Source organism: Dermacentor silvarum, chromosome 5, assembly GCF_013339745.2.
Source record: "Dermacentor silvarum isolate Dsil-2018 chromosome 5, BIME_Dsil_1.4, whole genome shotgun sequence".
NCBI classification, from domain to species: Eukaryota; Metazoa; Arthropoda; class Arachnida; order Ixodida; family Ixodidae; genus Dermacentor; species Dermacentor silvarum.
In genome coordinates this window covers 16306648-16318852 of record NC_051158.1, presented here as the reverse complement: position 1 = coordinate 16318852, position 12205 = coordinate 16306648, and the positions used below count along the sequence as shown (strand labels likewise).

At 45.1% G+C, this 12205-nt stretch overlaps 1 protein-coding gene across 1 annotated transcript in view; it reads right to left on the bottom strand.

Moving 5' to 3' along the window:
- Window positions 1–11855, bottom strand: part of LOC119452788 (probable maltase-glucoamylase 2) — a 44344-nt gene extending 32489 nt beyond the window's left edge. Inside the window, exons 1-5 of the mRNA XM_049667190.1 lie at window positions 11841–11855; window positions 10777–10897; window positions 5029–5216; window positions 2928–3067; window positions 1819–2002 (exon numbers count right to left, since the gene is read on the bottom strand). Coding sequence (XP_049523147.1) covers window positions 1819–2002; window positions 2928–3067; window positions 5029–5216; window positions 10777–10897; window positions 11841–11855 — 648 coding nt within the window. The remainder of the gene's footprint in view (window positions 1–1818; window positions 2003–2927; window positions 3068–5028; window positions 5217–10776; window positions 10898–11840) is intronic.
- Between the last annotated feature and the right edge of the window lie 350 nt (window positions 11856–12205).

Here is a 12205-nt window from a genome sequence, read left to right as displayed (position 1 = left end):
CAATAAAACTGTAAAGTTACAGTTTTATTGAGTTTCATTATTCCTTTACAAATGCATAAAATTAAGGGCAATGCACTAATGGACATGTCGAGTAATCTTGAAGAAGAGAGTTGTTCGAAAAACCCTCAGTAAGCCATTTAAAGAAGAAAGAGAGAAAGACGTTTATTAAATATAAAAGTATATCTACATGTATTAAAAGGCAACCACAGTGGTGTTTCTGGTGAAGTGCCTAATTAGGTGAAATATTTCGCTCCTTAATAGGTAGATAAGCAAGCTGTCATATATAGCTTTATGATGTTCAAGGGATACTCTTAGGAGGATCCAGTCGTTTGTATGACTTTTTTTTTACATATAAAGACATTCGCACTTTCTATTCCCGACTCAGACTCAGGCCTGCTGCTATTGCTGCTACCTCTTGGTTTTCAATGCCTGAAATATAAATATACTGCAAATTGTGCAGTGCTATACTGATGTATGCAGAAAAGTTTTATCTAAGCGTGCTTGTTTCCTCTTCGTGGTTTTTATGTGATGCCATAAAAATGTTGATCTCAGGTTTTTGAGAGGGTTATTAGGAATGTAAAAACTGGTATCAAGTGTATTCTGAGATACACACCGGAGTTCGCGCACGATGGTACTTAAATGGTAATGTGTTGTCAATGGCAGTTTGAAGGATAATCAGGAGCCTTTTGAGAAATTACCACATTTCTGCTAACTGTACTTTGGATTTAGCTCTGCTGTGGTTAATCACTGGAATTCTCCTTTCACGACGGCTTTAAGTATCCAGAAAAAATTATATGTATTAAGAGCTTTGTAGGTTCAACATGCTAGAGACATTTCGTAGTTGTAGGTGTATCGTGGGGGCCGCAGTAAGCTATGAAAACTTTTGTGATTGGATAATATCTTGGTCTGGGTAGGTTTCTTCGTCTTGCTGGTAGCGTTCATAACAGTGCCAGTGACGAAGACTGGAAGGAACACGTACAACGAGAGGGACACTGATTGCTATGAGTTTCATCCAGTGAACGCCCGCAATCTTCTGTGTATTATTTTCTGTTTGTATTTTGCTCTGTTAGGAAAGCTGTCAGCAAGTTGGGAATTGGCGTTCCGTATGTGCACCGTGAGAATATACGTCATTTTTTATATGATGATTAATATCTATATGGGTATGATAAATTGCAGAATAAAAGCTTACTTTAGTGGAAGCCCGCTGGTGAAACGTAAACGGTATGCTCAGTGGGGGCTCCGTACATAATTTCCAAGTGACCATTGGAAATACAAAATCAGCACGAAAATATTTACTCTAGTCTATCGATTGTAGATCTATCCTTGAAACTTTGCTTGAAAACCTACACAAAAGGCGCTCAACAGTTTGGAATCAAACAATTATATTACCTGAAATCCATGTCGAAAAGCGTTAATTATAAGCAGCCACGCGTCCATGGCCGCTCGCGCCATGAAAACTCGTAGTGAACACTGCCAGCCGCAGAATGTGGCTTAGCAGTGCTCACAAAATTTTCTACAAAATTAATGGAGGAAGCAAAACATCAGTGAAACAAGGATACATCGAATATAAACCACCGCACGTCTAAAAAGACAACAACGAAAAGAAAGAACGCAGAGGCACACACACAGGATTCGCATACATAATGACACACACCGACAGTTGTTGTTGACATATGTAATAATATAACATTGTTGACGTATATATACTTTACATGAGTGGCCACAGCCGTATTATTCACATACTAAACTTAGTAGCCCTGTTTAATATCCCATAGAACGAAAGTGCCATGTCGCCAGTTTTATTACAGTGAAACTGACCTCATTCTCCCTGTGCTCTACCTGTTGATGCAACCTGTAGAAGGCGTGCCGGCTCCACTCACTCGTATCTACGAATGGGACCCCACGCGGACCTCTCAGACCGTAGACGATGCGGCCGGGTAGACTGACCACGAGCTGCTTGAGGCCGTCAGCGTGGAACATCTTTCCAACCAGAAATTTCAATCTGAGGTGGGCGACAGTGCACGGTGTGAACGAATGGAGCACGAGAAGAGTGTCTATAGAATCTTGCCGAAGGTAAATTGAGATTTAACGTTATAAAGCACGTTACAGACGCGACATGGAGGAAGACACTTTAGGAGTCAAGTCCTGTCACTAATGCGTTTTGGCAAGTTCAAAGGAATTACCAGCTCGGCCAAGTTCTCGCCCTATAAATTGAGAGTTTTAGCTTGTCGCTAAACATATTAGCAGAAAACCGAGTTACCGGTGAGGTGTACGGCAGATGATGATGACGGTTTAATGGTATCCCCTTTGAAACAGAGTCATTAGTACATAATGACCGCAAGCCATGGTCATCCATGGCCTGCGACCTTTTTTAGCCGTATGTACAGGCTTGCATGGGAAGTCATCGCTATTAAGTGAAATAAAAATTTTCAGGAAGAACCCAAAAGCCTCATCAGCTGTAACGAAGTTGAAAACTACGTCCCAATAGTATAACCATGTACCAACTAGCCCAACAAGCCACTGTTCTACATCCGTCCGTCCAAATAAATGCTTGTCGTTAGTAGCATTGCATCATGGGCTTGTATGTTAGTGAAACACTGTCATTACAAGAGGCGCGCGACTTGACACGCATACACACACAGAGAAGGACAGACAAAATGTGAGTTGTCTTTAATTTCGAAGGATATATTTCGAAGCGAAGTCGGTAATTGTGTGTCCTTGTCTGTTTATATATGTAAGGCTTCGGCGCTCTTCTAATTGCTCATTGTTAGTCGGTGTTTTTACGGCATTATTCAGTCCCATCTTTGTTTTTTCTGGATGTCCCCACGCATTCACGTTAGTATGCGCAAACAGGCCCATTCAACATCTTCTGTAGCTTCAATGCCGCCGTGGGCAGCGCGGTTGTAGTCTTCCAAGGCGATACTCACTTGTATGCGAGAAAACTTTTTGGACTGAGCAAGACGAAACGGGGATAGGCTGTGAAGCGGTAGGAAACGACGCCAACGCTGTCCCCTTGCTGGACTGGCGGGACGGGTGTCTCAAATTCCTTCTGCGTCGCGTCGTGAATCTGCGTATGCAACGCGCGTTCAAGCTGTCCATCCTGATAGCAGCACCAGATATCACCATCGTCCTCATCGTCATTTTCATCAGCATTATTCAAATCACATTTATTCAACATAAGCTCCTAGCTAGCGATCGGAGGAAGTGCTTCTTGTATGCTTTAATCTCTTTCCAATTAGGTTCAGGCTATTTTCGCAAATATTTTCTAGATATCTAAACAAAACGGCGCTTCATATATTGCGTTTTGTTTAATTTCTATGTGCATTAACTTTAAATAGATGAAGCTGCCTTCCCGTGAAATAGCCACTGCTATTCGGAACAGTGGTCCACACAGGCTGTAACTTTCATTCGGAACACTTTCGCCTACCCCTTCCTGGAACCATTTGTAAATATGTTGCACAATTTTTCGTGCCAATGTTCCAGACAACTGTTGTTTTTTCAGTAGAACAGACTTCCACATATATTGTGGTGTACGCGTATATATAACGAGTTCACAAGTATGAAATCTAATATATAGACTAAGCATTTTGCAATGTTATGCAGTTTTTTTTTAATAGCCGGAGACTGTCCCATTCCGAAAGGAATAGAACATGGCTCCCCGCCGATTGCTCTGACACTGGCTACTCGGAGCTGCCAAGGAGCAGGGATTTACTTGCGTATAATTAACTTTTTTTGCTTGGCAGTGTAACATTATCGAGTGCTATTGGCAGGTATACAACATCGCTCGGCGAATTTTTCGCTGAGGATCCGTTCTAGCGGCATCTTTAAACTTCGTTGCGCACCGCCGAGATTTTCGGTCAGCCACCGCGAGCTAAGCAAGGGGAAGCGGACCAATCGCCAAAGCTAGCCACCACCTTCCTCATCAGGTTATCTACTTTCACTGAGCTGGCTCGGCCCTACCGAAACCCTCGCCACTTCAGCATGCTGCTCGCCTCTTGTCAGCCAATTAAATAAGAAAGACCGCTCAATGTAGGCATTGTCATTCGCTTTGAACTGCAAACGAAATTGACCTCCTATAACCGAGGAGAGCGTTTGATTTGACTCGTTAAACTCTGCGGGTCACCGCCTAATGCCTGCATTGGTGGCTACGTAAATTTGACAGCATAAGATTGGAATAAAAACACATTGGAATATCTTTACGGTATAGGTCCCTTGGTTTATATTTTGACAGTGAGGCTAGGGCTCCTGTTTGCATAGCGGCGCGAAGTTTAAATTTCTTTTTCTTTAATAATACAACTATTTAAAAAAAGTGCTCTGTAGACGGTTCCTTAAAACTTAGAGTGTTTAAAGGGAAAAAGAGACATCCACCCAAATGTAGCAATTGCTACAAAGGAAACCGTCAAACACTTGCCTTTGCTTCGAGTTGATGACAAATTCGACTTCGTCCTGTCATCTGCTAGCCGCCTGGTTAGCTCAGATGGTAGAGCGGCTGCCCCGGAAAGGCGGTGGTCCCGAGTTCGAGTCGCGGACCAGGACGAATTTTTCTTCAACCGCGATGCTTTTCTTTCGAGGAACCCGTATGGGTTTCCTTTGTAGCAATTGCTACGTTTGGGTGGATGTCTCTTTTTCCCTTTAAATACTTCTCTCCACCTAGCGGGTTTCCGCTGAACTATTACGTCAACTTCGAGTGTATAGCCAAAAGTTCGGGTAGGTCTGGTGAGGGGTCCTGTACAATTAGTGATTGCAAAGTAGCTCAAGGGACGAAAGTGTATGAAGAGAAGGTATGCGATGAAAGAAAATAATTACGAGTACCATCGCATCTATATGTAGTCCTTACATTTTACCGTTTTAGTTCCCTGCTATTGGTGCTTTATAATAATTCACCCGCATTAAAGCACTGAGGCAGCAGTCTTGTTTGTTTTTTCTTGAGGAGGGGGGTGGCGTTTGGAGGTCGGCTAGAAATAGTGATAGACGTTGGTACTGAGTGAGACATTATGAAGTGAATTCAGAAGGAAACATTGAACTTACACGCAATCGTGCGATGCTGTAATCGAAGTAGATGCCAGTAACGGTTACCGTCGTTGACTCTGGTAATGGCAGGGGGGCCGAGGCATTATTTAGAAGTGACATGTTAACCCTCCAAGCGTCCATTGTCCGCACTATGGACGTCTGGACATAGCGGTCGGCGTGAGGCGGAAGGGCGCACTGCGGAGCCACTGAAATGAGATACACACCAAGGTCCATCTAAATAGGTCGCGAAGCTTGGAACGAAAAGCGCGCCAAAACCTGTCGCCAGAGATACCAGTTAGTGGTGCACGATAGAAGCGCGACTAGGCGAGGGGGGGACAAACACTGAAACTAGGAAGTCTATGTGAAAAACAAATGTTCGAAAATTTTTAATCCGAATACTGTCGTGCGAGTAAATATTCCGTTTCCAATATTTTTTGCTGTACTAAAACAACAAATGTTAATTGTGTTTGCATTTCACAATTATTTCACAATTTATTAGTTCCTTCTTGGTGGCCCCTACCAACCAGTGATTCTGGCGCAAGACTTGGCGAGACTGTGCAAACCAGCTATTATGTCGTGCGAAATGGTGTTGCTGACTCCATTTCTCCATGTTATTGTTGTTGACTCCATCCGAGTTTTTTTTTTTTTAATTATTTCTTGCGTGTTTGTTCAAAGCGTGGCGTGCGCTTCACTTCAAATCTTGCGTGACCTAGCTCAAGGCCTTCATTGGCGAAAGTGTGAGTGCAGGTTTTTTGTTATCGTGCAAGTTCACGGCTGCGGCATCCGACGCGCTGTGTCTCGTCGTGACGAAGAAAAGTCCTCGGACTTTTCATCAACCAACACCGCCGGTCCGACACAACACTAGGGAAGCTGCGGAAGGTGGGGGACCAGGTGGGCCGCATGGTCCGCCGGGTTTCCAACAAGCGCGGGGGTCTCAGATGCAAAGATGCCTTGCGGCTGGCTAATGCATTTGTGACTAGTCGAATCTTGTATTCGACTCCATACCTCCATCTCCGCAAGCATGAGGAGGACGCCCTTGAGGTCATCCTCCGAAAGATGATTAAGCGGGCCCTTGATCTCCCGGTCAGCACCTCTAACCAGCGCCTTCTGGGCCTGGGGATGGTGAATACGTATCGGGAGCTCAAGGAAGCTCATCTTACCAACCAAATCACACGTCTTTCTCAGACACTGTCGGGTCGCCGCCTCCTTGCCCGACTACACCTCCAACCTCTCAGACAGATGGAAGAGCGCGTACGTACGCCACAAGAATGGCGCTATGCCCTGCACGTGCGCCCTCTTCCCCGGAACATGGCATGCACACACCATGATGGCAGACGCCTGGCTCGGGCGGAGGCCCTAGCGCGCCATTATGATTCCAAACCCGGCGTTTTCTACGTGGATGCCACCGGCCCACACCATGGGGGATGGTTTACGGCCGCGGTGGTCCACGAAGGCAAAACAGTTAACGGCCTTAGCTTTCGCGTTAGAGACATAACATATGCGGAGGAAGTCGCCATCGCGTTAGCTGCATCCGATTCTCGCTCTCAAACCATCATTACCGACTCGCGAGGGGCCTGTCGGAACTACGAACAGGGTCAGATACCATTCCTGGCCTATCGCGTCCTTCAATCTAGCTGCCGAACCGGGGACCCCGACCCCCGATACGTCGTTTGGGCTCCTGCTCACATGGGATTAGAGGGAAATGAGGCAGCGGATGCTGCCGCCCGCGCGCTTTCTCACCGGGCTCCTTATTTCTCTGACCCCGCCGATCAGGACTCCACCCCAAACCCAATCTACTCGTATACAGAAATTACAGCTTATTATCAATCCGGCCACGAACTCTACCCCCGCCCGTGTAGAGGCCTCAAAAAGGAGGAGGAGCGTCTCCTGCTCCGTCTCTTCACGAACACTATGCTGTGCCCGGCGGCTCTTAAACATTTCGATCCGGCCTTTACTGGAGCCTGCCCGCACTGTGCGGAGAAGAAAGTCGCGCTATGTTCGTTCACGGTCCGTAACACAGGCTTTGAGTGTCCGACGGGAAGCAAAATTAGTAAGTCAAATGTTCTCTAAATGATAATGTGGGGCAATGTTGTCTAACTGTTGTTATAACTGTTGGATATGAATACATGGTGGCGCGCGGAATTGCAAATGATTCTCTGAAAAGGTTCCGCATATGTTGCTATACATTACGACTGTGTGCTGGTCATAGTACATTTAATCCATTGAAACAAGTGTTGCTTAGTCACTTATATTGATGGCATTATTCTAGACGAATAAACGTGAAGTTGGTTTTGAAACCTCTGTGGCACTGTGATTTTTTTGCATCCCTATTCGCTCATCTTCCTAAAGAACCTACTGGAGCAATTGCCGTCAACAAGAGCCTAATTATGATCACATTATAACACTCGACATTCCTATAGTTTTATGACACGCTGGCGCGTCGAGCTGAGGCGAGTCGCAAGCTCGCCTCAGCCTCAAAATAAAAATAGCTGCTGGCGTAGCGCTCGAAATGCCGCACGCTGAAGAAATTCAAACATTCGTGTCAATCAGTATAAGATCTTGACGTCAAGGCGATTTCCGGTTGTGACGTCAATTTTATTTTTTTTATTTTGTGCTTGCTGTTAGTCGTCGTCGTCGTCCCCCCCCCCCCCCCCCCCCCCCCGATACGTAGATGGTGACGGTTGCCACAAGCCGCCATTTTCTTGACATGTGGGCTTCTATGAAAGCTACGCTACCAGTTTACATATACCTTGTAAACACTTTATCAAGTGAGGCGAAGTTTATGAATATGAACCTTGTACTCACTATATCAAGCGAGGCGCAGTTTATGAATTTTGCATGTAATAGCATGGGCAGTGAGTTCAGATAGGCTGTCCCTCGTTAAAACGCAAAGTTTTTGCGTATACCCACAAGCACACATTAACACGCACATGCACAGGTTCCTCGAAATCCGCGCGAACCTTCATAGGAAGCCGTAGGGAGCCTTTATACGTTTTGCATACCTTAGCGATATCCTTGCTCGAAAAACACAAAGACAGACACTTCGAGTGAAGACAGACAGACACTCCGAGACACTTCGCCCGCTCCTTGCAAGTGTTTGTTCCTCTAGATAATTTATCACGTCCGCCACCAGGAGGACACCTATAGCGAACGCTGTGCGACTCGAACCAGAGCGGGCACGGCAAGGTATTAACATCTCCACTGTAGAGCTATGCATAGCGTTGGATATTTCGGAGGTTATCTGATAGCTAGCTGTTGCAATCTGTGTAGTGCTATACTTTCGACAGCGGCATTGCGCGCATCTTCCATTGTTTTAGCTTCAAGGCTGGGAAACAGTATCGCTTAGCATGAGCGTTCGTATACGTATATACAACAGTCTCTGTTCGCCTTGTGTGTCAAACAGCATTGAGTTGCAGTAGTACGGTATACGTGTGTTAGCGACAGCGCCGCGCCTCCCCCAGCACTGCACTAAAGATACCGCATCGGGTAACATAGTTTGCCGAAGTAATCAAAATCAAGTCAAGTCATGGAATTTAACGTTACAAACCAACACATGCGTTATCAGAGACGCGGTATAGGGAGGAGCTCTGAAACAAACTCGTTTTGAGGTCTTTCTGCCCAAGTGTATGTGCCAAATATCGCAGAGAACTCGACCCATTGTTCAAATCGCCACGAGAGATCTCCTAATTTCGTGCCACTTACGTACCAACTATAAATGGAAAGTTATTGAACATATTTTTCACTTACCTTAAGAAAACGACATTCAAAATAAAATGGTAAAATATACGGAACGACGTTTCATATATGGTAATTTTTAGTTTTTCTAAATACACATAGCAATCTATAGGTGCAACTGTATTCCAGTGAAAAAGCCGCTGTTAAATTTAACAGTTTACCGCAAACTGTACACACTTTCTATCAGGAACAATTTTTTTTTTCGTACAGCTCTTTCTATAACCCTGTTTAGGTACATGGGACAAGGCCCCGTACGCTTAAGCGTGGTTCTAAGTACATGAAAGGAAAAAAAAAATCTCCTTCGCTCGAATGTAGTACAGAGTTTAACAAAAAGCCGTACGGGATTTTCAGAAAAGTTTTGCATGTGACGAAAAAGCTACAAAGACACTTAAGCCTCCTTACGTGCATTGAATGCGAAAGCATTCTGGGCATGTCGACTATATCGACGTCCATACTATTTCGACGTCCATGTCATGTTACATGGTCACATGACGTCATCACTTGGTCGTGCGATCTTGCAACTTAACGTTCTTGGTCATGGGACTGTCACATGACGTGGTCACTTGGTCATGTGCTTGAATTTGACAAAGTTCTTTTTGAGGGTGGGCCATCCAAATTTTGCGGTTGGGCTAGGCTGGATTTGAACGTGGGTGAACTGAACTTTTGAATTGTGCAAACTGAGTTTTTGGGGGTGGGCCACCAAAATTTTGGGGGTGGGTCAAGTGAATTTTGGAAGTGGGACAGGTCGGTATTTAACGTGGGTGAACTCAATTTTCGAATTTGGCAATGTCACCATTTTGGGTGTGGGCCACGTCGGTTTTCATTGATATTAAATCGTGACGTCATCCCTTGGTTCAGTGGGTCTTGGTACGATCTGATGTTAACGCCGGACGCCGGATTTTCCGCTTTATGGGGCACCTAATACTTGCGCATTAAAAATGTTTGGTACCCCCAGAAGGTTGAGCAGGCCTGTAATAGCAAAGCGCCTGTGCTGCTCTGCTAGCTGCTCGTAGAGAGCACATCCATCGGCACCAGTGCAATTATTCATTTTCAGATTGTAAGCCCTAATATTAACATCGAAGCTGTTCTTAGACTACCCTTCGCCATCTGTCCGGCATCACGCAGGTCACGTGACCAGGAGAACATAAGAGCCGCACCGGGGGAGGGCAGGTCACGTGACCAGCAGAGGAGGAGAGGCGTGCTGGGGGAGGAGGTGAGCAGTGAGAGGCCGCGCTGGGCGCGAGGAGGAGAGGCTATAAGAGAAGGCGTTTCTGTGCGGCGCGCCCTTTCGGCTAAAGCGCAACACGTAGAGCTGCTGCAGACGCCGTCCACGTTTCCCCGCGTTAGCGCCGAACGCGTGCGGGGTCCGTGACTGCAGCCGATGCCTCTGGCGGCAGCTCGACAGGTTTCGACCAGAGAACTGGACACTCGTCGAGTAGCGACGGAAGTCGCTGCCTCTTCTCGCCTCGCAACGTTTCAAGATAATGTAAGTTCATGTTGTAGATCTGTGTTTACATGCGTTTACGTAACTGCGTCACGTGCAACAGATGCACATGTAACGCTCGTAACACTCTGTGTATATAACAGAGCTTCGCTGTTCGATCGTCTTCACGGAGTGAAAGGGAAGTAATTTTATATTGCTGTTTCTAATTGCCTAAGTAAATTTAAGATAAAAGGCAAATGCTGTGAATGAAACGTTTGATGACTTTCGATTCCGTGCTGAAATTGTAAAACAATCTACAGAACTAAAGTGGACAAGCCCACAATACCTGGTCTGAGCAACATTGGGGTTTGAATAATGCGGCATATACCTAGCATTTACGGTGCACATAAACATGTAGTACACATATACATAAACATGCCCCGAACATCACGGCGTCGGTGATTCCGACGATGACGGCGATTCGCCTGAAGTGTCAGCATAATTGTTATCGCAATAAAAAATACTTGCGATAATATCCACCTCTAGGTAGAACCTAAGGGAAGCGAGGTAAGGCGTTTCGCCCAGCGTAAGCACAGAGTGTGGGTTACTTGGTCGTGTTTTAGGAGTCCAGCAGCAGCCACGTTCCATGCAAGTCACGGGTGAAGGTCCTGGGTCAGGGTGGCAATCGATGTACGCCTTTCGCTTCCATTGGTTATCGCATACGCCATCCTGCAAAACAGATTGCTTTATTAAGGAATCACTGCGCGACGATATCTTCGTCCCATCTCAATGAAAAATAAGGCGTTTGGCGGGTGATTTCTTCCTAGGGAATTTGATTCGAGGAGTTGACGAACCATTTGCGGTTCCCTTTGAGCGGCACCAAAAATAAACACTGTATCAGTTTGGATTTCTATAGTATTACTAAAGCACTGCACTTCAGTTTATTTTGCGGTAATGGGCTAATAATTAGAAAAGAAAATGATGGTCAAAGTGCCACTGACGAATTTCGCGCTGAAACTCCTAAGCCGTTACGTCAATGTGACCCCACGGATCAAAAAGTATTTTTCCGAATTTTGGCCATTGCGGTTCAGAAAAAAAAAATGTATTGAAATTTGATAAGCTCGGTCTTTCGTTTGTTTAGAATGCAATGTATCAATTATTTGCATCGATGACAAATTTAACTAGGCGCTAGGAGACGGCATCGGAACCCCTGACGTCACGAAAAGGTGATGCGGGAATATCAAGGCAGCTTCGCAACCCGTCTGTTGGTTTTTTTTTTCTTTTGCATATTTTCTGGCTTACCCAGCGTCTTCTCGCGGTAAGAGTTTCGCGTTCCTTTCTCGGTGGCAGCTAGTGCCTTATTTTAGCGATGGCGTACTCAATGGCGCATGGTTGCAAACAACCTAAGCAAACTTCAGTAAGCATTACACTACAGACCTGGTTCCACTTAGTACAAAATTAAGCAGATAGTTTTCCACTTTCCTAATCAAAGCAGCATTTTACATAAAACCACAAAATACAGGCATGGGTGTTTCAAATTAACTTGGACCTATTAAATATCGAATTCTCATAATAATTATGTGGAACTACGTTCTAGTGAAAATAACACTGCTACCCGTAATCGAGTTCCACATATTTGTACCTATTATCTGGATCATTCTTCTATACACACCTGTAGTGGAACCATGTTTAGGTATATGGAACATCGCTCCACATAGTTAAACTTCGGTCTTGCGTTTTTTTTTTTTTTTGTGACTTCTCAAGCCTTCTATCACGGTAAGAGTGATTTCTTTTTTGTGTTGTGGTAGAATAACTTACAACTACAGCATAATTACTTTACTATCTATTGTTTTTTGAGACAGGACTATGTTCTGCAAACTAAGGCGATGTATTTGGTAATGCGTTGCCTTCGGTGAATGGTCATTACATAGCTCACCAAGTCTCGTGTCGATGAGTTTTTCAGAAGGAAATATTCTTTCGGACGAACAGCGACTCCTGGCTGTCCTGGGAAGCTGTAGCCATACGACAGAGAGAAAA